Consider the following 24,374-nt stretch of genomic DNA (forward strand, 5'->3'; position numbering starts at 1 on the left):
TTTCTTTCTTTCTTTCTTTCTTTCTTTCTTTCTTTCTTTCTTTCTTTCTTTCTTTCTCTCTCTCTCTTTCTCTTTCTTTCTTTCATTTTTTTTTAAAGATTTTATTTCTTTACTTGTCAGAGAGAGAAAGAGAGAGCAAGAGCACAAGCAGGGGGAGAGGCAGAGTGAGAGGGAGAAGGAGGCTTCCCAATGAGCAGGGAGCCTGATGTGAGGCTCAGGTCCAGGACCCTGGGATCATGACCTGAGCTAAAGGCAGATGCTTAACCAACTGAGCCCTTCGAGAGGCCCCTGAGGGGGTGCTTAACTGGGGTCACCTGTGTTGAATGGCCTTAGGGTGACCCCCAGGCATTCCTGCGTCCTGGTGTTTGGCCCTGTGTGCACCTCCCTGGAAGGCAGGCAGCACGTGTGCTTTCTTCCCACTGAGAGAATGTGGTCACGGGGACAGAGTGCAGGCCCACCATGACGGTACATTGTAGGCCTCTCAGCACACTGGAAGGAGACTCTGGCCTTCAAGAAGCAAAGCGCCCAGTTGTGAACTGACTGGAGGGACACAGGGCTCTCCATCCTACTCCCCCAAGAATGATTTCTGCCTCTAGTCTGGGGGATCATGGAAGCAAACCGCCTTCCAAAGGAGCCTCTGATGAGACCACAGCCCCAGCCTACACCTGGAGGGAATATCCTGGGGGCACCTTCTGGGTAGGAAAACTTTCAGGGAGTATCCTCCTGGGGGTCATCCTTATGGAGGGACATCCTCCAGGAACTTCCTCTAGGAGAGACATTCCTCTGGGGGGACTTCCTCTAGGAGGACACTCTCTGGGAAAAGGGATACTCTGGAGGAGGGATCCTTCCAGGAAGTAGGCATCCTCCTGGGAGAGAATCTTCCAGGGGAGGCTTCCTCTTGGGGAATATTGTCCTGGGGGGCATTCTGGGGAGTGATTCTCTGGGATGAGCATCCTCCAGGGACATCCCCTGCAGGAGGACCCTCTAGACTGGGTATACTCCAGAGGGCATCCTGGGGAGGGCATCTTCCAGCGAGGGCCATTCTCAGAGAGGAGGACTTTGGGGGAAATTCTCTAGGGGGTGTCCAGGGGTGGATACTGCAGGGGCCGGGGGATATTCTGGGAGGGATTCTCCTGGGGGAAGACATTCTCTATGAACAACCTCAGGGAGACATCCTTCAAGGGGGACATTCTCCCAGGGGGAAGGGATATTGGGGGGGGATCCTGGGGGGAAATCCCGGGTGGGGCATCCTCCCGGGAGAAAGCGCCGCGGGGAGGGGGCATCCTGGGAGGAATCTCAGCGGGGAAGCGGGCGGGCGTCCTCCGGAGGGACATTGGCGGGGAAGGGATGTTCTCGGAGCGGGAACATCCTCCGGGCAGGCGGTGGCGGCGGCCCCGCCCCGGCCCGCCCCCCGGCCCGCCCCCCCCGGCCCCGGCCCGCCCCCGCGCTTCCTCCCTCGCTCACTTTCGCTTCCGCCGGAGCGCGGGTCCGGCCGCCGCCCGAGCATGGACGACCCGGACTGCGACTCGACCTGGGAGGAGGACGAGGAGGAGGACGGCGAGGGCCCGAGCGCTGGGGGCGGCGGGGATGGCGAGGCCGGCGCCCCGGGGGACGCGGACGCGGAGGACGAGGACGACGACGAGGAGGACGCGCGGGCGGCGCGGCCCGGAGCGCTCCAGGTGCAGCCCCGACGCGCGCTGGGGTCCCAGCGCCCCCGGGCAGGCCTGCCCGGCCGCCGCGAGGTGGGGGTGAGGCCCTGCTCCGGGGAGGCCGTCCCCCCCGGAGACCGGGCCTGGGGCTTGGCCCTTTCTCCAGGTGTTGCCCTCTCCCCCGCCCACAGCCTCCTCGTGCCCCCCTTAAGACCCCCGGACACCCTGAGATCGGGCCGGACCTGCGCCTCCCAGCTCTGGCCCAGCCAGGGGACCTTGCAGGGAGATCCAGGGCCACCCTCGGATCCGTGTCCCCAGAACCGAATTGTGTGCTGACACTTCCTCAAGGGGATGCCCTGGACACATTCTTGACGCCCCTCTCTGTCACCTCCCACCTCCAGGCCCTTGGCTTGGTCCTCTGAATAGATCCCAGGCCTCTGTGCCGGGCCCTCCACTGCTTCTGCGGGCCCTCTGTCTCTTGGTGCTCTCTGCTTCTGCCCCACCTGCTCCCCACCAGCCCGCCCCACCCCCACCTTTGCTCTCGGGGTGCAGCACCCACCCACTGGGTCCTCCTGCCTTCTTGGAGGTGGCCTTGGAGGCTACATTTGGTGACTTGCCTGAGCCAGGCCTGCACCTGGAGCGCGCTGGGTTACCGGTGGTTACCACCAGCGCCTTGCAGTTACGGTGCTGGTTATTCGTCATTACGAGCTGTCACTTTCGTTACTGCTGATTACTTGTGACCAGCAGTTACTTTTGTCACCACTGGTTACTTGTCATTACCATGGTTACTTTTGTTGCCACTGGTGACTCCTTCTTACTATCAGTTACTTTTGTTGCCACTGATTTTCTCCGGTTACCACCGGTTACTTTTGTTACTAGTGCTACTCTTCCTTACCCGGGCTACAGTTCACCGGGCAGCACATCCTGCCCCGTGCAAGGACGGCGGTTCCAGCTGTGGTCTCAGGCGTCACGGGGGGCATGGCGTGATAGCTGTCGCTTGTGGAGGGTGGTGGATTCGCATCGTGTCTGAGTTCCAGCCTGCAGGGTCTCCAGGTTGGATTCTCCCCCTGACACATGAGAGTTCTGGTTTTGGGGGTTAATCTCTGTGTTGGGGAGTGGTCAGTGAGAGGGACCCCGAGGGGCTCCTGGACCTGCCAGGAAAGCCAGAAGCCTGAGCACATCTGTGGTGTTTTGGGCAGGCCTGCGGTTCTTGAGGAAGCAGGCTGGGCCGTGGTCAGGGTCACGGGGCTGGAGTCAGAGGGCAGGAATCTGGCTCTTTTCCTGTGGCAGATGCCCACTTGGATGGAGTAAGGGGACACTGTCCTTGCCATAGCTTCACGGGCGCCACTCCTAAAGCAGTGCTCTGGCACCTCGGCCGCCCCGTGAGATGCCCACAGTCCTCTGCCGTCTGCAGCTTCTGTCCCTCCACAAGTCCTAATCCTACCCCCCCAACCCCACCCCCCGCACTCCCCAGCTGCCCCACACTGAGCCCCAGCCCGGCGGTTTGGTGCTTTGCCCCAGGTTATGTTGTCTGTGCACCTGCGGGGCTGGCCTCCTGCACTGACCTGGGGAGGAGCCTGGCTGGCCCCAGGGAAGAGGAGAAAAGGAAACTGGTGGTGGGTGGGGCCAGCTTCTGCTGAGTTTTGGTTTCTCTGCTCGTCCTTGGCTGGTAGGCAAGAACTTCACCAGCTTGCCCGGGCCTATAAATCGGGCAGAGAGGCACCACCCCAATCCTCGCCGGAGCTCAGAACTATTTGGAGCCTCTTGGGGAGTGGGGATGGGGTCAGAGCCAAGGGACACAGTGGTAGGCCTGGCCTCCTGACTCCCCTTCCAGTGCTCTTTTGCTCTTTCCAGGATCCTAGGACCCAGACATTTCCCCGGCTTGAGCTGTCCCCTCTTGTCATGCCCAGCAGCGTTATCTGCCTCCCCAGCTTCTGTGGGACCTCAAGCCAGGTTCAGCCTCGCTCATGCCTCCCACCCTATAACAGGATGGGTCAGGCTGCATTTACCTAGCATTCTGGTTGCCAGTTACCTTCCATCCTTCCCAGGACCCCGGGGTGCTTGGCCTGCAGAGATAGGGACTGCAGGTGTTGAGGGGGCAGCGAGGAGCTTCTGCATCTTGCTGAGAAGGCTCCCCCATAGGACAGGAGGCCAGGAGACACACGGTCTGGTCCAGGAACGTTGGGGTTGGGTAGAGACAGGACTGGCTCCCTGGGTCATTCATCTTTGTCAGACAGGTGTTTGGGGCTCCTCCCGGGGCTGTAGGCTGTGAGGCCGCTGCCTTTGGGGACACAAGCCTGGTGACAGGCTTAGAGCACAGTGCAAAGAGGGAGCAGTGGGGTGGGTCCCCGGGGGGGGATGGGTCCCTGGGGGGGTGGGGAATCCTACAGCTGGCATCCAAGTGAAGGTAACCAGCGAATACCGGAGTAGGAAGTGAAGTTAGAGCTGGAGGGGAGGGTGCTTCACCCCAAGAGTGTGCTGGTCAGCCTGGGCGTCCTGAGAGCTGGGGCGGGCAGCAGGGGCCAAGCAGGGGGCAGGCCTCGCTCCCATCCCCCTGTCCCCTCTGGTTTTGCTGATAGCTGACCCAGGCCCTTGCTGCCCTTACTGTGATGGGGGCTCACTAGGGGTGGGTCCTGCTTACTGCTGGGTCTCCCCTGGGGGTCTCACCCCCTCTCCTCTCTTCCCAGGCCAGGCTGCTGGGGTCCCGAAACTGGCGAGCCGTGCGGGACACCCGCAGATACCGGCACCACTACCCGGTAGGTGGCAGCTGCCCGTGGCGCCCTCCCACCTCGGCAGCCCGCCCGGCTCAGAGTCCTTCCACCCTCCGCCCGGAGAAGGCCGTCAGCCCCTCTCCTCAGACCAGGTCCCATGTCCCGCCTGGGACGGCTGCTGCTTGCCCTCCTCACAGGGTGACAGGCACGGCGGGGTGAGCCTCAGTGCCCTGGCCTTTAAAACACGGGACCGGCCCCAGCTAGTAGGCACAGCCACATGAGGACCCGCACGCTGGGGCCCGTGCTGGGGGCACTCCTGTCGCCCTCATCCCTGCCCTCTGCACCCTGAGTTTCAGGCAACCCCTGGGCTGCCTCGGGGGGGACAGATGACGGGGACCTGGCCCACGCTGGTGAGGAGGGGAAGGTGGTGGTCGGAGGGGCTGCTGTCCTCACCGCGGGGTGAGGGGCCCAGGCCGGGTACGTGGGGTCCTCGCCAGCCCTCAGCATGTCAGAGGTTTGTGGGCCCCAGAGCAGACGCCGCCTCCCCCAGGAACGTTCTAGTGTGAGGGGCCCTTGGAGGCAGCCTGTTTCTGGAGATGTTCTGACGGGTACCTTTCTCTGGCTCTTCAGGATTTGATAGAACAAGCTGGCAATGGTGACATGCCAAACCTGAGTTTCTACAGAAACGAGATCCGCTTCCTGCCCAATGGTGCGCGCTTGCTGGGCTGCCTGTGGTTCTGTCCCGGGGCGGGGGTGGGTCCCATGCCGGCGGTCTCCCCTCCACCTGGCTGCTCCTATTCGCGGGGACCCGGCCGTGGCGCCGAGGTCTTCGGCTAGCCCCCACGGCGCCCCCTGGAGGCCGCTGAGGGGACGCCCGGGCCCCAACGCGCAGCTTGTTTTCTGTGAAGGACCAGGCAGTGAATATGGGGGCTTCGTACACGCCTCAGCTCTGCCGCCTTAGTGGGAAAGCCGCATACTTAAGCTAACAAGAATCATGGTTACGTTTTCAAATGGTTGGAAAAAACTTAGGGTGGAATGATAGTCTGTGCTGTGAAAATTATATGAAATTCAAGCATCAGTGCCCGTAAGGGAGATTCTGCGGGACCCACCCGTTGGTGCAGGACCCACTGCACACACACCGTCTCACTGTCTGGCCCTTTGCAGAAACAGCAGCTGCCCTACCGGAGGCCAGGCTATGGGTGGGGTTCTGCTGGAGGCTCTGTTTGAGGTCAGGTTCCAGCCAACAGGCTGTGGTTTGGAGGGGAGAGTGAGGCCACCTTTCTGCGAAGAACCCCCATGTCCTTCTCCCAAGGGGCCTCCTGGGCCCTCCCGCCCAGCAAGCCCAGTGTGGTCTTCTCACCCGGGTCTGCCCTCAGTCCGCAATGGAGGTCCCGTGTCCAGACTGCAAAGAAATCAAGGGCTTTGCTTGGGGGTTATGGTCACATGAGACCTATACAAGCTTCCAAGTCCCCAAGGTCCTCAAGAAAGGAGGGGGGGAGGGGGCCGGCTTCCAGCAGCTCCTCACTGACTTGTCCCCGTGGGGCCCCCAGGCTGTTTCATTGAAGACATTCTTCAGAACTGGAGGGAGGACTATGACCTCCTGGAAGAGAATCACTCCTACATCCAGTGGTGAGTGGGTGGGGCCAGAGGGGCGGGGCTTACAGAGCAGGTGCGCTCCCCCTTTCCAGATGCTGGCTTTGCGCTCTGGCCCGTTCTCTCCCCCGCCAGGGGGGGCCGTTCAGGCACCTCGGCAGTCCTGCAGTCTGTGGGTCCGGCAGCGGTACAGAGCCTCTGAGGTTGGGAGCTGAATGCAGACGTGGAGGACAGGAAGAGCAGGCTGGCTTCCCCGGGTGGGTCCCCAGTGCCAAGAGGCCGTGTGGCCCTGCAGAGCCCCTGGGGCGCTCAGGGTGGCAGGGTTCTAACAGTGGCCTGAGGTGATCCTTGCCAGCAGGGCTGCCTTGGGGACCCTTGCCACTGCCCCCCAAATAACGGAGTGCATTTGAAGATGGCATCTTGGAGGCCTCTCCTGGGCACAGAGCATCATGGAGAACAGCTCTGCAGCATTAATAACAAGACAAAAAGAACATAAGAATAAAAAGGAGGGGGCGCCTGGGTGGCTCAGTCAGTTGAGCGTCCCACTTCTGGTTTTGGCTCAGGTCATGATCTCAGGGTCATGAGATCAAGCCCCACTTTGGGCTCTGTGCTCAGCAGGGAGTCTGCTTGAGCATTCCCTCTCTCTCCTTCTGCCCCTTCCCCTGCATGCTCCCACTCTCCTCTCTCTCTAAAAATAAATAAATCTTTAAAAAAAAAAAAAAAACGGAAAAAGAGGAGAGCCTGGAATGCCCTGCTGAGCGTGCATGCTGAGCCTCCCGTGGCCACGTGTGCCCCTCCCCTGTGCCCTGGTCCAGAACAGCCTCACTGCGACTTCCCTGCCTTCAGCCCCTGGCTTTGACTCATGAGAGCCCAGAACACAGGTTCATCCGGCCAGGCTCTCCTAGAGTTGAGCTTTGAACCCCAAGAGGCTGGTGAGCACGTGCCCCGTGGTGGGGAGCCCACGTTTGCCGCTGATGGGACCCGTGCCCTGTCCTTTCTCACAGGCTCTTCCCGCTGCGCGAACCTGGAGTGAACTGGCACGCCAAGCCCCTCACGCTCCAGGAGATTGAGGTGAGCTATACAGGCTGGGAAGCCTCTTCCATCCAGACGGGTCATTGCCTCTGCCCCCTGGTGCTCCCCACAGGCTTTTAGAGAAATCTGATTTTCTTCAGCAGTTTGCGTCAAGTCGGGGAGCCCAGGGCCAGGGCTGTGAGCAGAGTCATGGTGATGGGGGTTTCGTCACACCTGGTTTGGGCTAGAACAGGACACTTGGAGGGATGGGAGGGTCTGGGGAGCCGAGGAAACTGTGTGTTTCCTGCCATATGCTCAGCCCTGGGAGCCCCCCCCCCCAAGCTGTCTCCGGGGGCTGGCAGAATTCCTCTGGGGGCTAAAGCAGATGCCTCAGTCCCCAGTGAGACCTCGTAGCAGCTAGAAGAAGAGTTACATTATGAATTCTCTGGGTTCCTGCATTCTATGACTTCACCCCAAAAGTCTAAGTCCAGGCCTCTAGATGAACCGGGGCCTGAGGGAGGTGTCAGCTAGGCCGATGCACCCGTGATGGGTGAGCCCCCACTGGCCTCGTGGGGTGTGTTCCAGGCATTTAAAAGCTCCGAGGAAGTCAGGGAACGGTTTGTCCAGGCCTACGAGCTCATGCTGGGGTTCTACGGGATCCAGCTGGAGGACCGAGACACTGGGCAGGTGCGCCGAGCACACAACTACCAGAAGCGCTTCCAGAACCTCAACTGGTAAGGACCCTCGCCCCACCCCAGCTGAGGGGGATGGGGCTGTGCCAGGTTCCAGACAGGTGTGGGGGAGCACTTCGGAGAAGGATTCCAGGGGCATTTGGGCAAGTGACTCAGGTTCTAAGCACCCTCCTCGTTTGCAGGGTGGAGGTGGTCCCAGCTGCTCGGGGTGTGAGAACCTAGGGAAATGCACCCCAGTCAGTTTCATTAGCGATGCCCCACGGCGCACATGGGTGTGGGTCAGGTTGCCCACAGCTCCAACGGCCTTGCAGGCCCAGGGCCTCACCCCTGCTGAGAAGCACTGGGTGGGGAGTTAGTGCATGGGGTGAATCTGCTGATGACACGCTCACCCCTGCACGTGGGTAACAGGCCCCTGGGCGAGGCCCCATGCTCTCGAGGGGCCCCCTCCGGCTCTCCCCCAGCGGTGCAGGGGCTGGGGGTGGGGGTTCCACGGGTCTTTTAGAAGCCCCCACCCGCACCCTCCGGGCCCACAGGCCATTTTCTCTGGGGCCCGGGTGAGGGGGTGGGGCGGAGACGCGGGGCGGCCAGCCGGGAGGAGGAGGCGGAGGGAGGCGGAGGAGGGGGAGGGAGGTGGAGGCGGAGGGAGGCGGAGGGAGGCGGAGGGAGGAGGGGGCGGAGGGAGGAGGGGGCGGAGGGGGCGGAGGGGGCGGAGGGGGCGGAGGGAGGAGGGGCGTCCCGGCCACCGCCCTCCGCTCCCCGCCCCCGCCCCTCCAGGCACAGCCACAACAACCTCCGCCTCACGCGCATCCTCAAGTCCCTGGGCGAGCTGGGCCTGGAGCGCTACCAGGCGCCGCTGGCGCGCTTCTTCCTGGAGGAGACGCTGGTGCGCCGGGAGCTGCCGGCCGTGCGGCAGAGCGCGCTGGACTACTTCGTGTTCACCGTGCGCTGCCCGCGCCAGCGCCGCCAGCTGCTGCGCTTCGCCTGGGAGCACTTCCGGCCGCGGCGCCAGTTCGTCTGGGGGCCGCACGACAAGCTGCGCCGCCGGCGCCCGCCCCTGCCCGCCGGCGCCGGGAGCCCCGGGGACCCCCTCCGCCGGGCCGGCGCCTCGGGACAGAGCTGCGGGCCGGGGCGGGCGGACGGCGCGGACGGCGCGGACGGCGGGGCTGCGGGCCCCCCGCCGCCGCAGGGCGCCCTGGCGGGGGACCGGGAGGGGGAGGCGGGGGGCCGCGGAGAGGAGGGCCCGGAGCCCCCGAGCCCCAAGGAGAGCAAGAAGAGGAAGCTGGAGGCCAACCGGCGGGAGCAGGCCCCAGGGGAGCCGGGCGCCCAGAGCGCCTCGGACGTGGAGAAGATTGCTCTGAACCTGGAGGGCTGCGCCCTCAGCCACGGCAGCCTCGGCCGGGGGTCCCAGGAATTGGGCATCCGGGCCCCGGGGGAGGCCGAGCAGCCCTGCCCCCAGCCCCCAGGGGCCAAGGTGGCCGAAGAGGTGAGGAAGAGAAGGAAGGTGGACCAGGGCCCCTGGGACGGTGCCTCGGTGGGTGGCACTGGTGGAGACGGTGGGACCAAGAAGCCAGCCCCCGCCCGGCACCCTGCCGCGCCGGGCTGCCCTGAGGCCAGAGAGGGCGAGAATGGGGTGGAGGAGGCGGGAGGCTGGGCAGGGCTGGAGCAGGCTGCCCCCGGGGGCTCAGCCGCGGCAGCACCACGGGTAGACGAGGAGGCCGAGGCAGGGCCTTAGGCTAAACCCAGAGAGCCTTCAGGGAAGCCGCAGGTCTGGGGAGCCCCGTTGCCGGCTGTGGTCAGCTCCGTGCGGTACGGCCCCTCCCTGGTGGCCGCCGCCGCTGCCGGAAGCCAGGAACTTCGAATCCTTACCTCGAACTCACGCCCCAGCGCCTCCTCTGTGCCGCGCCCCCCGCCCCGCCCCCTGCCCGTCTTTGTAAATCGGCCCTTAAGGGTTGGGGGTGGGAGTGGGGTTCATTTCCTTAGTCTGGTGCCAAGGCCTTTTCTGAATAAACTGATTTTACTTTGAGCGTTTGGGCGTGGCCAGCGGCCCTGTGGGTGGCCAGGGTCGGGGAAGGGGGGAAGGGGGGCTACTTTCCCCGTGGTGCTGCTCCTTGGGCTTCCTCCCCTTGGGTGTGAAGTGGCCTAGCCCAGCTCTGGCCCACTTGGCCAGTGTGAGCACGTGTGGAAACAGCCGTGTGCAGTCCCCTGGACACATGCGTCGGTCCCGGGCACCCTGACCACACGGCCTCCTGGGGCCTCTGGAGCTGGGCACTCCGTCCCGTGGCTGCCTTTTGTCACTGGTTTAGGAGTAAGTCTGGGACTCATGCACAGTCGCCTTGGGTGGGCCTTGGCCTACCCTGATCTGGGGGGCAGTGTTGTGCAAGCATGCTCCGTGGCTCTGTCTTCGCTGTCCCTAAGCTGGCAGCCACAGCAACCCTCCACACCAGGACCCCCTTGAGCCCTCCAACCTGGCCTGGGCCAAGTGCAGCTCCCTGTCCTCCAGGCACGGCTGGCTCTCAGCCAGGCTTTGTCCCCCTGGGCCGGGACCCCCGCTCCCTGACACACTGGAATTTCTACGTCGGCACCAACAGGGTGACGGCACTGCAGAGGGCCGCATACTTGCCTTTGAACAAATGAAGTGATGGAGGCCACAGCTCTTCTGGGGGGAGGAGGAGGAGCCCAGTTCACGCTGAGTTCCGAGCTGTGATTTGGGCTCCATTCTCAGGAAAAGCATTGATGGTTAGCTCCTGTCCTGGCGGGAGGGGTGGGCAGACTGGAAGTCATTTTGGGGGAGGGCAAGCGCCTGAGGGAATGTTCCCAGTGCTGGAGTTGGGGCAGGGTATGTGCTACGCTGCTGACTCACCTCCCCCACCCCCACCCCCCATCTGCTGGAAGGGAAAGGACCCCAGGTGCCCGAACTCCAGTTTGCCTCCGTGATGGAGTTTCTACCACAGAGTGGAAACTAAGGCACCAAGATGAGTGTGGGGCATCCAACACTGAGTCTTCAGCAGGGTCCCACTGAAGCCCTAGTGGTGAGAATCCTGTCTAGACCATGATGGAGCACATGTTCGATGGAGAAGCTTGAACCCCGGAGTGCGAGGGAAATATCATTGGAGCAACCCTAGGGGAGGGTGCCTGTGCCCAGCAGTGGGGACCTAGGGACTGGCAGGCAGCTCTGGCCCACCTGACCCCCAAACTTCACAGAGAGTGATGGCCCGAAACAGAGGGGTGATGCTTTGGTTCTGCCTGGAGATACCAGGTGTGAGGTCGTCCTCCACTCTAGGCCACTGTGGCTGAGCTTCGAGGCAGGGGCAGCTCTCCAGGGGCAGGGGCTGTGTGGAGCGAGGGATAGGTTTGGGGCGAAGGGTGGAGCCGGATCTCAGGCACCAGGTCACTCCCTTGACCCAGGTGAAGGCCAGCTGGGCTTCCTCTGAGTCTGATTTAGCATGGGGGTGGGGGGAGGTGGGCCAGGTGGGGTGCTGGGGCCAGGCAGGAGGGACTGAGGGGGGGATTGGTGGGGAAGAAGTCTTGCTCCCCAGGCTGTGGGCTTGTGAATGGGGTGGAATGGCTGGCCTGTCTGAGGATGTCCTAGGATGACTCGAACTCTGCCGGAGGGCAAGAGCTTTTGAGCTTCTCTTGGCCTTCCTTGATAGAGTTCACACACACCCTCCCATCTGAGGGAGTGAGCAGCCAGTCTACCCCCCGATGGTGAGCTGAGGTTCTCGACTGAGTCAGTTTGCTTCTCCACTCTGTCCCTTTCGTTTTCCACCCACTGTTCCCATGTAAACCCATGCACCTCACAAATCCTGAGTTCCCACCCACAGAAATGAAGCTCATATACTATACAGACAGGTCCAAAAGTGGTGAGTTTTCTCAATTGTTCAGTCAGTTACAGATTGAACTCTGTATTGCACTCTTTCCCCACCTCTCACTGTTGCACTTGAATAGTGGACGGAAGGAAGGAAGGAAGGAAGGAAGGAAGGAAGGAAGGAAGGAAGGAAGGAAGGAAGGATAGGAAGTGAAGTTCATACAGCATACTGTAAATCTTAAAACAGCATTTCCCAGGGAATTCTAAACATTCCGAAACTTGGCTCTGGGTGGGGCTGAGATCCTGCAAATTCAGTGGGCCTGTAGGTGACCTGGATTTGTGAGAGTCCCCTAGGGTGGCCATGGAGGCCCCTGGCCCCAGGTGCTGCCCCTCACCCTGCTGTTCCTATGCCTTCCCAGGGTAAAGCAGAGTTTGCCTAAATCCAGCAGCCCTGAGCTGCCCAAGGTTTGTGAGAAATGGGAACAGCCAACACCAGCCTTGGGGTTTGAGTCCATCACCAGCTTTGCTCAGGCCCCATGGTCATGGTGGTGCTACCTTCCTCAGCCAGCACCACCGATTGGCTCTCTCTTGGGGAGGGGAGAGCCAGATAAGAGTCTGGCTTTTGCCAGAGATGGATGACATGGAGGGGCCACTCAGGATAAAGTTTGGGGCAAGGACCCTGGGAATAGGAGGTGTCCCAGCCTCGCAGGCATGGCCCTAGACTTTTGCCCATGGCCAGATGGGGTAGTAGGAGCCAGAGTTGTAGGGGGCCCGGTCTGGGGTCTTCCTGGGTGTTGGGCAGCCTCAGTCCCACTCGGGACCCTGGGGAGGTCACCCTGTCTCTAGGGCTGAGGCTGCCCCTTCTCCAAAGGAGCCTTCAATGTGGGATTGTTCCCTCTGCATACCCTGGTTGAGGAGCAAGGGGAGAAAAGAGCGTCTTTCTTTTTCGCTCAAAGGTATATGTGTGTAACTCGTCAGTCTCGGGGATAATTTTAACTCAGAGGCTGGCCAAAAAACTGCCACTGGGTTTCTTTCTTTCCCCTGGCCGGCTCGGCGGGGAGGCGTGGGGCGGTGCGGAAGCCCCAGGTGGGCCCTGCTGAATGGGGGGCTTGTGCCCGGCCGGCGGGGCGGGAACTGGCGTCCAGCCCGCCGCCCGCCCCGCCCGCCGCTCAGAGCCCAGGCGGCCACCGCTGGTGCCGCTCAGAGCGCGAGTGCGGCCATGGCCGGAGCCCCCACTCTGCTGTTCCTGCTCGGGCAGCTCCTGGCCGTGACCCTGAGCGCGGCGCAGGTGAGCGCAGCGCAGGTGAGCGAGGCGCAGGTGAGCGGGGGCTGGAGCGGCGTGCTGGGCTCACACCGGAGATCGGCCGGGGTGGGAGTCTGGGGCTCTGAGGGGGGCGTTGAGCCGCGCGGCCCGGGGACCACCCTCCCCCCAGCCACCCCGGGCCAGCGAGTGAGCCTGGAACTCGAGGACGCTCGGAGCGCCGGCGCAGCCCTGGAGCCTGTGGCCGGCCGAGCCCCCGCGGACGCTGAGACGCGTCGTGGATGAGCCCAGGACGGTGCCCTGTCCTCGCCTGGCCCGGTCGGCTGCTGCCAGTGTCACCACCCCCACCGGAGAGGCACAATGCCGCCTTTGTTCCCTGAGGCTCCCGTGGGGCCGTGGCCTAGCCCCTCCCGGCCCGAGGATGGAGGCAGCAGATACTGCTGGCCCCAGGTTCCGGGGGGGTCTCTGAGGCAGGCTTGGTTCGGGGGGCCCCCGGAGCCAGGCCCCAGCGCCGCTCCCGACCCAGAGAGGGACACTCTGTTGGGCTGACCCAAGGCTGACTGGGGGGACCTGCCCCACAGGTGAGGGTGGATGGCACAGCTGCATAATGACGTTTCTCCATTTCAGAAAGTGGGACCCCAAGGCCCCCCTGGCCCCCAAGGGCCCCCTGGGAAGCCGGGCAAGGATGGCATTGATGTAAGTTGGGGTGGGAGGGGCCCCAGAGGGTTCGGTGGGGTTCTAGTCCGGCCCCAACTTCCCTGAGCCCCAGACCTGATGGAGACAAAACCAATGCCCACTTCCCAGGGCTGGGGCAAAGGGTACAGGTCCTGCTCGGGGCTCACCCCACCGGGATTGTGCCCCCAGAGCAGGGGGGGGGTCGCTGCACAGTAGTCTTTGGACTAGAACTGTGGGCACTGAGGTGTGTGTCTCTGGGCCCCCAGAGGGGCCACGGCGGTGGAGGTGCAGGGCCTGTCCCTCTGGGTGGGTCTTGCTGGAGGCTGCTTGGGGCTGGAGCCAGCTTCGGGGGGTGCTTGGGGGCTGTCTCTGCTCCAGAGACAGCATTCTCCATGGGTGTCCCAGGTCAAGTGTGGCCCAAACCTGCAGCCTGCCTCCCCCAGAACTATCTGGGGTGAACCCCCAATCCAGCCACCTCCATGAAAGGTAGGGGCCTGCTCCAGGCCTCTCCTTACCCATAACGTACCACAGGAGCCCCCCCTTGACTGGTCCTGAGCCTCTGAGTCCCCCAGGCCCTGGATGGCCCCGAGTCTCCTACCCACCCCGACCCTGGCCGACCCGGACCCACAGGGTGCTCAGCGACAGTCCTGCAGGGTGGAGGCAGAGAGGGGCAGGACAGCCCAAGGCTGGCCCCTATGCCCCTCCCGCCAGGGCTGGGCCCCTGGCCCCCCAGGACTCCCAGGCTGACGGGAGTCAAGTTGAGTTGTTCCTTCTGGGGAGGCCTCCCCTTAAAAACCTGGCCTGCAAGCCTCAGTTAAAGGGTGTCAGGCCCAGTGGTCGCGGGGGGGGGGGGGCTGGGGTGCCTCCTTGGGCCTCTGCGAGTCTGGGAGGCTGCTACCCTGAATCACGTGGGAGCAGGAGGCCTCTCAGTGCCCACAGCCCGCCCTCCGAAGCTTCTCGGGCTGGTGGGGTGGGGGTGGGGGGCTGTGGAACACGTTCCCTTTGCTTCTGGTGGTGGTGTCCCTCTGCCCTCAAAAGGTATGTAGGGCCTATAGGGGCTGAGCCCCAGCTGTCTGGCTCCCCCCCTCCCCCGCTCCCGCCTCTGCACCTGACCACACAGGGGAGGTGCCCTCTAGATGTGGATGAGGTGGGGGTGCTCTCGTAGGCCTGGGTTTTCGGGAGATGCTGCTCACGTGTGGGTGTCTTCCCTCTGCAGGGAGAAGTTGGGCCTCCGGGTCTGCCTGGGTCCCCGGTGAGTGACCAGCCCCAGTGAGGGGAGGGGTGGGCCCAGAACAGAGGGGTCATTGACGCCCCTTTCCACCACACCGGGCCCTGCTGCCTGCCAGGCGGGAGGCCTTGGAGGCCTCGGAGCAGGGGCCTGGCCAGGAAGCGGGTGGGAGGGGGTGTGTGGGATTCAGCGTATCTCTGGGTGGGGTCCGGCTTGGAAGCCTTCTTTGTGCCAGGCAGGCCAGGTGCCACAGTGAGCTTCCCCAGAGCTGCTCAGGCTCGGGAACTGAGGGTCCTGGGGGCACACAGGCGGTCCCACAGAGGGACCCACTGGCCCTTAGCTGGGGTGGCCAAAGCATCAGGTGAGCAAGGCATCCAGGTGAATGTCTTATAGGTGTGATTGGGTAAGGGGGGGCAGCTGGAGAGGGCGGTGGCTGGGGCCCGTGGCGGGGGGGGGGGGGGGGCTGCAGGGGAGCAGGCAGGGCCGGGCCTCTGGTGGACAGGAGCCGATCTGTAGTTGCTGGGCGGTGCCCCAGCTGGAAAGCCCTTTTCTTATTGGTGAAGGCCAAGGCTCTAGGTCCGACCTGCTCTCACGCCTCTGCCCGCTCCCCACCCCGCCCCCTTCCTCCAGGGACCAAAAGGGGCCCCAGGGAAGCCAGGGAAACCAGGAGAGGCCGGACTGCCGGGACTGCCTGGAGTGGACGTGAGTGTGCCTGCCCCTCCCCCCCTCCTGAGAGCCCCCTCTTCTGGGCCCCTCTGCTCCCCTCTGGGCCTGCACCTGGAGGGGTTTGAGCCCTGGAGTCAAGTTTAGTTGCTGTTCCCCAGCTGTGCGTGCTCTGTCCCCAGAGTGTCCGGATGTCCCCCAGCAGGCTCTGCTGGCCTTGAGCCCAGACCCTGTAGCGCCTGGCCGCGGCTGGCCAGGGCAGAGCCGGCCCACAGCAGAGGTGCAAACGCTGCTGGCTCGTCTTCCCTGGACCAGACGCCCCTTATCCGGGCCCCTCTGAGCCCCAGGCTGGCCCCGGGACCACTGTCAGAGCAGGGATCTGAGACATGAGCTCCCCGGCCTGCTGGACCCCCCAGCTCCTCACTCCCCCGGAGCCCCGGGCCCTGCAGGTGGACGGCGGGCAGGCCGGAGCCGGGGGGGCCCCACACACAAGGCCCTCCTCAAACTCTGGACCCGTTTTAGTTAGGAAAGTGCCCTCGGCGGGGCCTCCCGTGTGGCCCCTTGAGCCCTCCTCTGCCTCTCTCCCCAGGGCCTGACAGGGCAGGACGGACCACCCGGCCCCAAGGGCGCGCCTGGAGAGCGGGTCAGTGCTGCCCCGCACCCGAGGGTTCGGCTCGGGGGGTCCCCGGTTGGCGGGAGGGCTGAGCGCGCTCTGTCCGCAGACTGGCCATGCTGTTGGGCTCGTGTCTGTGGGGAGGCAGAGGGTTGCAGAAAGGCAGGTGGGCACAGGGTGGCCCGTCCCACACTGGCCTCTGGTCGTGGTTGTCCTCGCGTTCAGTCGGGCTGGGGGATGACCAGCTTTCCGTGCTGCCTCCTCCTGGGAAGAGGGGAGGGAGGGGCAGCTGCAGGCTTTCTGTAGGGAGCCCCTGGGGGCCAGGGGCCTCCAGTGCCAGGACCATGTCTTCTGGACACAAGGGAGCAGGAGGCCCTGGCTGCCCAGGTCCCAGGCTCCCTCAGTCAGCGGAGCCAAGCGTGGCGGCCCTTCTGTGGGGCTCAGGGAGGCCCGGCGCTGGGCCTTCCTGCTGGCCTGGCCTGCCCGCTCCGTGCTGCTTTCTGCGTCCACTTCCAACAGAGTCTGGATTTTCCTCAGCACGATTGTTGGCAGAAGACCTGTCCCGGGCCACTGGGGCATCCGGGGTCCCCCCTGGGCCTCAGTCTTCTGTAAAACGGAGCATCCCCCGCTCTCCAGAGTCGGGGAGGGGAACAGGTTTGCTCTCAGAGGCCTGGGAGCCTGGGCCCAGCCCGCTCCTGACACCCTGGTTTCCTTCTGCAGGGAAGTCTGGGACCCCCGGGCCCTCCCGGGCTGGGGGTAAGTACTGCGTCCTCCCGCAGCGGGACTGACCAGGGTGGGGAGGCCGTCCGGGAGCCCTGGGAGGCACTGTCCAGCCCCCTTGCCTGCCGGGCTGGCTACTGGGCCGTGTCCTCTCTCCCCCAGGGAGGGTCTCCTGCACCCGGCGCTCACCCCCTGAGGTGCTTCCCCCCTGTGCCCCACCTATCTTGGGGAAGGGGTGGGGTGGCAGGCAAACCTATCCTGTCCCTGGCGAGTTCTGACCCGGTGCTTGGCATTGCAGGGCAAAGGCCTCCCTGGATCCCCCGTGAGTACTGACCATGCTTGTGGCCCCCGTCCCAGCATACCCACCACACTCAGAGCCAAGCTGGCTGCCAGGTCCCAAACCGGGGCAGGGGCGGGCCTCCTCAGGGGCAGCCACCTGACCGGCTGCCCGGGGTTGCTGTCCCTTCAGAGAGGGCAAACCAGCACTGTGTGGGGTCCTCAGAGCTCTGTGGGTACAGACCCCCGTGTCTCACTCCCTTATCCACCCGCCCCTAGGGAGAGGCAGGAGAGAGTGGTATCCCAGGTGGAATGGGCCTCCGGGGCCCCCCGGTGAGTGGCTGCCCCTGACCTTCCCCCACTGCTCAGAGCAGGGCCCTGCCTGTCAGGACACCCCCAATCCAACCACCAAGGGCTCCGCCCCCCTTTTCTCCTTCCCCCTCCTCCCCCTCCCCCACCCATCCCTCCCCCCTTTCCTTTCTTGGTGGCCTTGATAGACGCCCTGATTGACCCTCAGGGATGAGGATAGACTAGGCCTCGGGAGGCACCGTGGACACCAGCACCAGTCAGGGCGGGGGGAGGCAGGCAGAGTGGGGCGTCCCCATAGGGCACAGGGGAGGGAGGCTTCTCTCTGGAAGTAGCTGGTCACCTCCCCTTAGGTGGAGGCTGGTCCTGCTCCACCTAACGTCATAATCTGCCCCCAGGGACCTTCTGGACTACCAGGCCTCCCCGGCCCTCCGGGACCTCCTGGACCCCCGGTAAGTATGGGACAGGGGGCGCCAGACTGCTCGGGGAAGTGCCAGGCATGGTGGGCTTGACTTTCCTGTCCCCCAGGGCCCCCTGCCCCGAACCCACGCCCATGTGCACTCCCGTCCACTTCCCAGACGTGCGCAGAGCCCAGGGCCACGGCAGCGGCTGGGTCAGCTGACGTGGGGAGGGGCAGGGCTCGGGCCAGTGGCCACTCTGCCCCAAAGGCAGCAGTCTCGGTCCTTGTTGGTGCCCAGCACGGGCCACTGCAGGGGAGGCAGGGTCTGAGCCCCCTCGCAGGCCTGTAGGGGCAGGTGGCGGGTGGGGGAGGACAGCCTCAAAGTCAGCTGCCTTTGCGTTCCAGGGTCACCCAGGGGTCCTCCCTGAAGGCATCACTGACCTCCAGGTAGGCACTCGCAGCCATTTGTGAAGGGGGCTGGGGTGCCCCCCACCTCCTTGGGGACCCATGTGGAGAGTGGCCTGTCCCCACCCGCAGGAGGGCAGGGAGGGGGGCCCGCGCCCTGGCCGCGTGTAGCAGTGCCGATCTGAGCTGAGCGCGATGGAGCTGGCCGGCCCCTCCATGGTGCGGCCACGTTCTGAGCGCTCAGCCACACGTGGCCAGTGTCTGCTGCTCTGGGGGGCGCAGGCACGGTGTCTCGGCCGCACAGAAGGCTCTGGACTAGTGTCTGGGACTCGCTTTTCTCTTGTCTTTGAGCTTTGTCGCTTCTGGAAAGAGACGAGCAACGTCTGGGTGGCCCCAGGGCTTTCTCCGTGGTATGGGGCTGTTCCCAGAAGGGCCAGCCTCCAGCTGGTGCACAGAGGTCTCGCGATCCTGAAGGAGGCCAGCCCCACCCCGGGTCCAGAGTGCTGGACCCGTTGGTGTCCCAGAGGGAGGGTTTAGGGATCTTCCAGGATCAGGAGAAGGGCTGGGCCCCTGGCCACGGGCCAGGCAGGAGCGGCGAGGGCAGAGATGGATGGCCCTGGCTCTGTGCCAGATTAGCTGTGGAATGATCCAGAAAACCCAGTGCGGTCCCTTGGGTTTCACCGCGCCCCTGGGTGTGGAGCATCCCGTCTGCGCCTGCAGGACACCTGTCCTAAAGCACGTCTGTGCCCTGAGGAGAAGCCCAGCTTGAAATTGGCCACAGGCCCCCCTGGGAAGCCAGCAGCCACCGTTGCTAAATGTCCGCTGAGAAAGGGGAGCCGGCTCTGAGCAGGAGGCCGTGAGAGGCCAGGCAGCCGAGGGCTGGCTCCGTGCAACGCCTCCCTGCACCCCCCAGCCGCGCCGAATGAGGCCGTGTCTGGGGTCCCAGGAGGCCCTGGTGTGGCCCGAGGTCCCCTTCGCTTGGTGGAAGGGCCCATCTCAGGGCCCCTGGCTGCTGAACTCTGCCAGGTCCCGGGCTGTCCGGGGGGCTCTGACCACTCTGTCTTCCAACAGTGCCCGGCCATCTGCCCACCAGGCCCTCCCGGTCCCCCAGGAATGCCAGGGTTCAAGGTGAGCAGCGGCCACAGGGTGGCTGAGCCCCCTCCATGCCCCACAGGAGGAGGCAGCCTGGTCCAACTTGGGCCTCGAGATCTAGAGGGGAGTTGGGGGTACACGAGGGTCCAGAAAGTCTGCCCTGGTTGTTGCAGGAAGAAAGGAGGGCTGGCTTCCAGCCCAGCCTGGAGTCCCCGCTCTGGCCCCATCCCCCATTCCACAGTGGTAACCACTAGGCACTGGTGTGGCCACCAGGACTGGGAGGCCCTGCCCCTCTTGACCAGGCCTGTTTCCCCACCTGGGCTGGTGGCCGTGCAGGCCTCTATTCAGGGCTGCTGGGGACAGGCTGTGACTCGTCGCTCACCTCTGGCTTTCAGGGGCCCACCGGCTACAAAGGGGAGCAAGGAGAGGTCGGCAAGGACGGTGAGAAGGTGAACACGGGCTCTGGGGGGTGTTGGCAGGAGGGATGGGTGCTCGGCTGGGGGGGACGGCTGGGGCCCCACAGGTGGTGGGGGGGGGTGAGGGAGCACTGGCTGCCTCTGGGACACGCTATGCACGTGATCTCTGAGGGGCCTGGCTGGTCAGAGCCAGGTGATCTGGGGCAGGGTCTCTGGACAGACCCCCACCTGCCTGGTCTCACGTGAAGTTCCCTGAGCTCAGGCGGGCCCCCCTGGTGGCTGGAGAAGCGTCTCCTGGAGGCCCCGCCTCCCCCCTACCCCTGTGGCCACTGCCCGTGGTGGATATGTTTGTCCCCACGCACAGGCTTCAGGTAGGCTGACAGAAGGACCCACGCCAGCCAGGCAGAGGATTCTGGGAAAGACTGGGAGCCTGCCTCTCTAGAGGAGGGCCAGCGCCCCTCAGCCTCAGAGGCTCGGCTATGAATAGGGCAATGGCCCCGGCTGCGTGGACTCAGGTGGGGGGACCAGTGGGCTCAGAGAGAGCTCAGGCTGACCCAGCTCACAGCCCTTTACCTCCATTGCAGGGTGATCCTGGCCCCCCTGGGCCTGCTGGCATCCCAGGCACTGTGGGGCTACAGGTGAGGAGGGGGAGGGGCTGGACAGGGATGAGGAGGTGGGATCGGAGCCCCTTGGACTGTGTAGGGCTGTAGGGGATGGTCTAGCAGGTACCTGCCGCGGGGTACTGGGCCAGGGTCCTGCCTCTGCCAGGCTGCAAGTCCCAGGGCCTGTGGCCCCTTCCCCGTCCCCCTCCCCCTCCCCTTCCTGGGCCTGTGGCCCCACCCCCTTCTCCTCCCCCTCCCGGGCCTGTGGCCCCTTCCCTGTCCCCCTCCAGGGCCTGTGGCCCCATCCTTCTTCTCCTCCCCCTCCAGGGCCTGTGGCCCCCTCCCCCTCCCCCTCCCTCTCCCCCTCCAGGGCCTGGCCTCAGGTCAGGTGCTTCTAGGGAAGACTGTGGGTCCCTCAGTGGCTCCCAGGGGGTGTGCAGTCCTGGGGGGGAGGCGGGCTGCTGGCCCAGGCCCTGCCTTTCCAGCTTTCTCCTCACAGGGGCCTCGGGGACTTCGAGGCCTGCCAGGGCCGGCTGGACCCCCAGGAGATAGAGTAAGTCTGCCAGCCCCAGATTGGCCCAGGCCGTTGTGGGAGGCCACCTCCAGATGGGGAGGGCTGGTGGGGAGCCAGAGAGAAGGCCCTGGAAAATGGGGGAGGAGGGAGGGTTTGGGACCACTGGGTGGCCAATGGGGAGGGGCCTGCTGGGTGGGAGGTGTTTGGTTGGGGCTGCTGGAGGCAGGTCCTCTCTGGATGGAGCCAGGTCCCCTGAGGGATGTTGGCCAGACACCCCCTCTCCTTCACAGGGTCCCATTGGATTCCGAGGGCCACCAGGGATCCCAGGAGCCCCTGGGAAAGTGGTATGTGTGCATCTGGGGGTGAAGGGCAGGCTTATGCAGGCCTAGGCTCTCTGTCCCATTCCCTCCTCCTCACTCAGGTGCCTCCCCCAGTCCCACTGGGCTGCGCTGTGCTGGCCCTTCCCAGGTGGCCATGGGCCCACCTGGGGGGGACACACCTGAGAGAGTCCTCTCACGGGCACGTACACCCTGGGCACACCCGAGCAGGTGGCCGTGGGCACACCTGGGGGGACACACCCAGGCAGGTGGCCGTGGGCACAACTTGGGGGGGACACACCTGGAGGGGTGGGTTGAGTTTACCAGAAGACCCTGTTTTTGGTGGGAGATCGGTGTTCTCTCTGGACATGCGTGGGGTACGGTCAGCACCCCTGGCCTCTGTGACCCTCGGCAGCATCAGTCCCACTGCCTCTGAGCACTTCTAGCGCTAAGCCTGGCCAGTCTCACGTCAGTCCAGCTCTCCCACCTTCTCGAGTTGTTAACTTTCTGTACGGCCCCCCACCCCCCACCCCCACCCCCACTGTCATTTCAGGGTGACAGAGGCAAGAGGGGCCCAGAGGGTTTTCGCGGCCCCAAGGGTGACCTTGTAAGTAAGAGAACCTTGCTTCTCTGGGTCCTTCCTCCAAAGAACCTGATCGGGGGGGGGGGGGACACCTAGTTGGCACGTGCCAGGGGTGGGGGCCTGCCCTTTCCTGGGGGGGTACGTCACTGGACAGCAGCGGGGCCTGGCCCGCGGGGGTCCCGGGCACGTCTCCTGGGGGCTCTAACAAGCTCGTGTCTGGCGGCAGCTGACACACATCCAGCTGGACGCCCTGGGCAGTGCCAGACTTCGGGCCGGGGTTGTCTGGCTGTGAAATGAATAACAGAGAAAATGTCTCTCGGGTTGAGCGAGTGAACATAAGCTGAGAGATGATCAAGCAACTGGGGTGACTGTCCCCAAGCTGTCGTTTGCCTGTGGTCACCTTCAGACCGGCCTCGTCGTGCCCTGGACGGAGCCCAGTGGCCACAGGATGCTAAGCTAGGTCCCAGCTTGACAAGCCTTTCCCCTGGTGTTGGGACGGGCCAACGAAGCTGTCCCCCAGCCCTGAGCACGCACCCGGAGTCCAGCGTCCCTGGCCCCAGCGTGCATGGGAACGAGGGGCATCATCCGCGGGGAGCATCCCTCCAGGTCCCCCCAAACGCAGTGGCTTGTGTGTCTTTCAGGGCAGACCTGGTCCCAAAGGAGTCCCTGGGGTGGCGGGGCCGGGTGGAGAGCCGGTGAGTACCCACAGCTGCCCGGGTGCTGGGCAAGCGGGCCGTTGCTGCCCTGATGGCGTCCGTCACCTGCACCTGCCCCCCCCGACCCCGGAGAATCCTTCTCCTCCACCTGTGGGGTGCCCCCGGCCTGCATGGGGCCCCCCGTCGGCCCCCTGAATCTGCACGGGGCCCTGCGTGCCACACAGGTGGGGGGTCTTGAGTTCCTCTGCCTTCCGGGGCCGTGGAACCAGAAGGGCTCTGAGGGTCCTGGGGCACCTGTGTCCCTTCATCCTGCTCTCAGCCTGGACCCGCACTCGAGGACAGGGCCCGCCGTGGGCTCCTCCCTTGGGAAAGCAGGACGAAGGGAGGGGACCTGAGGGAGGCCGTGTGCGCTCCTGCGGTCTCCCCAGCCTGTTCCCTCCCTGTGACACAGGCCACGGGGCAGCGTCCTTGCGGGCAGGTGGGGGACAGCGCGTGGGATGACGGGCCCTCCACAGCTGTGCACCAGTGGCTTCAGCTGCAGAGTCTGAGGGCAGCCCGGGTCACCGTGTGGCCGCTGGGCCGTGTGGCCGCAGATAGAGCGCGGGGCCTTGGGAGGAAGGGCCAAGGAGGGGCCCGCTGGGCCTCATGCCGTCCCCTGTCCCCTGTCCCCAGGGTATTCCAGGTAAGGACGGCCGGGATGGCGTGCCGGGCCTGGACGGCGAGAAGGTTGGTACTGGGCCGCTGGCCTACAGGGCAGGGGGGTCCGCGGGAGCTCGGCCTCCCGGGCCTCAGCAGCCTGTCCCCCGATCCTCCGCAGGGAGAGTCTGGTCGTAACGGTGCCTTAGGAGAGAAGGGTCCCAACGGGCTGCCGGTGAGGGCACGGGGCTTCCTTCGGTGCTCCTGGGGTGGGGGTCATCTCCCCGGGGTCCCTGAGTGGGGGCTTGCGCAGCGGGAGGTGCCCCCTTTGGGCGTGCTCTGCCGCGGGCTCAGCAGCCCTGACCTCTGACTTGCGCAGGGCCTCCCGGGACGAGCCGGGTCCAAGGGCGAGAAGGGAGAACTGGTACGTGGCTTCTTTGTCCTGGGGCGGGGGTAGCGGCAGAGCCCAGGCCTAGACGGAGGGGCCGTGTGGGCACTCAGGGCTCTCCCGTCCTGTGCAGGGCCGAGCTGGAGAGCTGGGGGAGGCCGGCCCCTCAGGAGAGCCTGGCATCCCGGTAAGTGTCCCCGCCCCCCCCCCCCCCCCCCCCCCCGCCCCTCCGCCCCCCACGTCCGCGGACCCCGCGGACACCTGCACTCCCCTTCTCCTCGTGCAGGGAGACGTTGGTGTGCCTGGGGAGCGTGGTGAGGCTGGCCACAGGGGCTCGGCGGTGAGTGAGCGGGTGCCGTGTGGCCCAGGGGAAGGGCACGGGGGCATCACCATGGGACCGGGTCTCTGCGGGCTGGGGAGGCGTTTGGGACGCATCCGTGGGCTGACCCTGTAAAAGCTGAGAGGGTGAGGGCCAGGCCCAGCTGTTCCGTGCTTGAGACCTCTGTGCCGAGGGACTAAGTCGCCACGCCCGGCCGACGACAGCAGCCTGGCCTCGGGCTCCACAAGGGGCAGTGGGAGCCGCCCGCTCCTCCCGTCCCCTCCAGAGATGGACGGACGAGTCATGAGGACACCAGCCCCGGGGCCCTGGGCAGCCCCAGCTGTGGGTGCCTGGCTCCCAAGACTGAGGTGTGGGATCTGAGGGCGAGCCTGATCTCTACAACCCCCCAGCTGCCCCCCACCAGGCCCCCCACCTCTGTTGGGCCCAATGGCCGGGGACCGACTCCTGGGTTTGCCCCGCGTCCCCGGGGCAAGCAGAGCGCGACTCACTCCGTCCTTCTCTCTTTCAGGGGGCTCTGGGCCCGCAAGGCCCTCCTGGAGCCCCTGGAGTCCGAGGCTTCCAGGTGGGTGAGGTTTAGGTCCAATGAGCCGAGGGGGGCCTGCTGGGCGGGGGGTGGGCTCCCCCTGGGCTCCTGCGTGGGTGCTGACCAGCTGGGTCCTTGTCTGTAGGGCCAGAAGGGCAGCATGGGCGACCCTGGCCTGCCGGGCCCCCAGGGCCTCCGCGGTGGCACTGGTGACCCGGTGAGTGGCTGTCTTGGCCTCCCTCCCCCTCCCCCCTTCTCCTCCCTCCTCCCCTCCCCCTCCTCCCCCTCCTCCTCCCCCT

The 24,374-nt window shown here is 65.0% G+C and overlaps 2 protein-coding genes across 6 annotated transcripts in view; both read left to right on the forward strand.

The window, feature by feature from the left end:
* Positions 1–1,469: 1,469 nt before the first annotated feature.
* On the forward strand, positions 1,470–9,679 carry OGFR (opioid growth factor receptor). Of its 5 annotated transcripts, none has more exons than XM_035025531.1 (7): positions 1,470–1,742; positions 4,337–4,405; positions 4,991–5,069; positions 5,911–5,989; positions 6,958–7,024; positions 7,550–7,698; positions 8,431–9,679. In XM_035025531.1, exons 1-7 carry the CDS (start codon positions 1,506–1,508, stop codon positions 9,386–9,388), a joined length of 1,638 nt encoding a protein of 545 aa, XP_034881422.1. In that variant the 5' UTR covers positions 1,470–1,505; the 3' UTR covers positions 9,389–9,679. The 5 variants fall into 5 exon arrangements, with proteins under 5 accessions (XP_034881422.1, XP_034881423.1, XP_034881425.1 ...); XM_035025532.1 differs by having other exon boundaries at positions 7,592–7,698; XM_035025534.1 differs by having other exon boundaries at positions 7,628–7,698.
* A 2,642-nt stretch (positions 9,680–12,321) lies between these two features.
* COL9A3 (collagen type IX alpha 3 chain) overlaps positions 12,322–24,374 on the forward strand; it is a 23,275-nt gene continuing 11,222 nt past the window's right edge. The window contains exons 1-24 of the mRNA XM_035025530.1: positions 12,322–12,417; positions 13,350–13,418; positions 14,614–14,649; positions 15,256–15,327; positions 15,878–15,931; positions 16,622–16,657; positions 16,920–16,943; positions 17,177–17,230; positions 17,602–17,655; positions 18,009–18,050; positions 19,080–19,136; positions 19,496–19,549; positions 20,101–20,154; positions 20,618–20,671; positions 20,923–20,976; positions 21,503–21,556; positions 22,174–22,227; positions 22,861–22,914; positions 23,006–23,059; positions 23,204–23,248; positions 23,346–23,399; positions 23,499–23,552; positions 24,061–24,114; positions 24,221–24,292. Coding sequence (XP_034881421.1) covers positions 17,210–17,230; positions 17,602–17,655; positions 18,009–18,050; positions 19,080–19,136; positions 19,496–19,549; positions 20,101–20,154; positions 20,618–20,671; positions 20,923–20,976; positions 21,503–21,556; positions 22,174–22,227; positions 22,861–22,914; positions 23,006–23,059; positions 23,204–23,248; positions 23,346–23,399; positions 23,499–23,552; positions 24,061–24,114; positions 24,221–24,292 — 885 coding nt within the window. The 5' untranslated portion in view covers positions 12,322–12,417; positions 13,350–13,418; positions 14,614–14,649; ... (3 more) ...; positions 16,920–16,943; positions 17,177–17,209. The remainder of the gene's footprint in view (positions 12,418–13,349; positions 13,419–14,613; positions 14,650–15,255; positions 15,328–15,877; positions 15,932–16,621; positions 16,658–16,919; positions 16,944–17,176; positions 17,231–17,601; positions 17,656–18,008; positions 18,051–19,079; positions 19,137–19,495; positions 19,550–20,100; positions 20,155–20,617; positions 20,672–20,922; positions 20,977–21,502; positions 21,557–22,173; positions 22,228–22,860; positions 22,915–23,005; positions 23,060–23,203; positions 23,249–23,345; positions 23,400–23,498; positions 23,553–24,060; positions 24,115–24,220; positions 24,293–24,374) is intronic.

Source organism: Mirounga leonina, unplaced genomic scaffold, assembly GCF_011800145.1.
Source record: "Mirounga leonina isolate KUSES-001 unplaced genomic scaffold, KU_Mleo_1.0 Mir_195, whole genome shotgun sequence".
Classification (NCBI taxonomy): domain Eukaryota; kingdom Metazoa; phylum Chordata; class Mammalia; order Carnivora; family Phocidae; genus Mirounga; species Mirounga leonina.

Excerpts from the sequence above, each read along its gene's own strand:
- OGFR (XM_035025531.1), top strand. The coding sequence starts at position 1,506 with ATGGACGACCCGGACTGCGACTCGACCTGGGAGGAGGACGAGGAGGAG. Across the intron at positions 5,070-5,910 it reads GATCCGCTTCCTGCCCAATG|GCTGTTTCATTGAAGACATT; the intron begins GTGCGCGCTTGC and ends TGGGGCCCCCAG. Across the intron at positions 5,990-6,957 it reads AATCACTCCTACATCCAGTG|GCTCTTCCCGCTGCGCGAAC; the intron begins GTGAGTGGGTGG and ends CCTTTCTCACAG.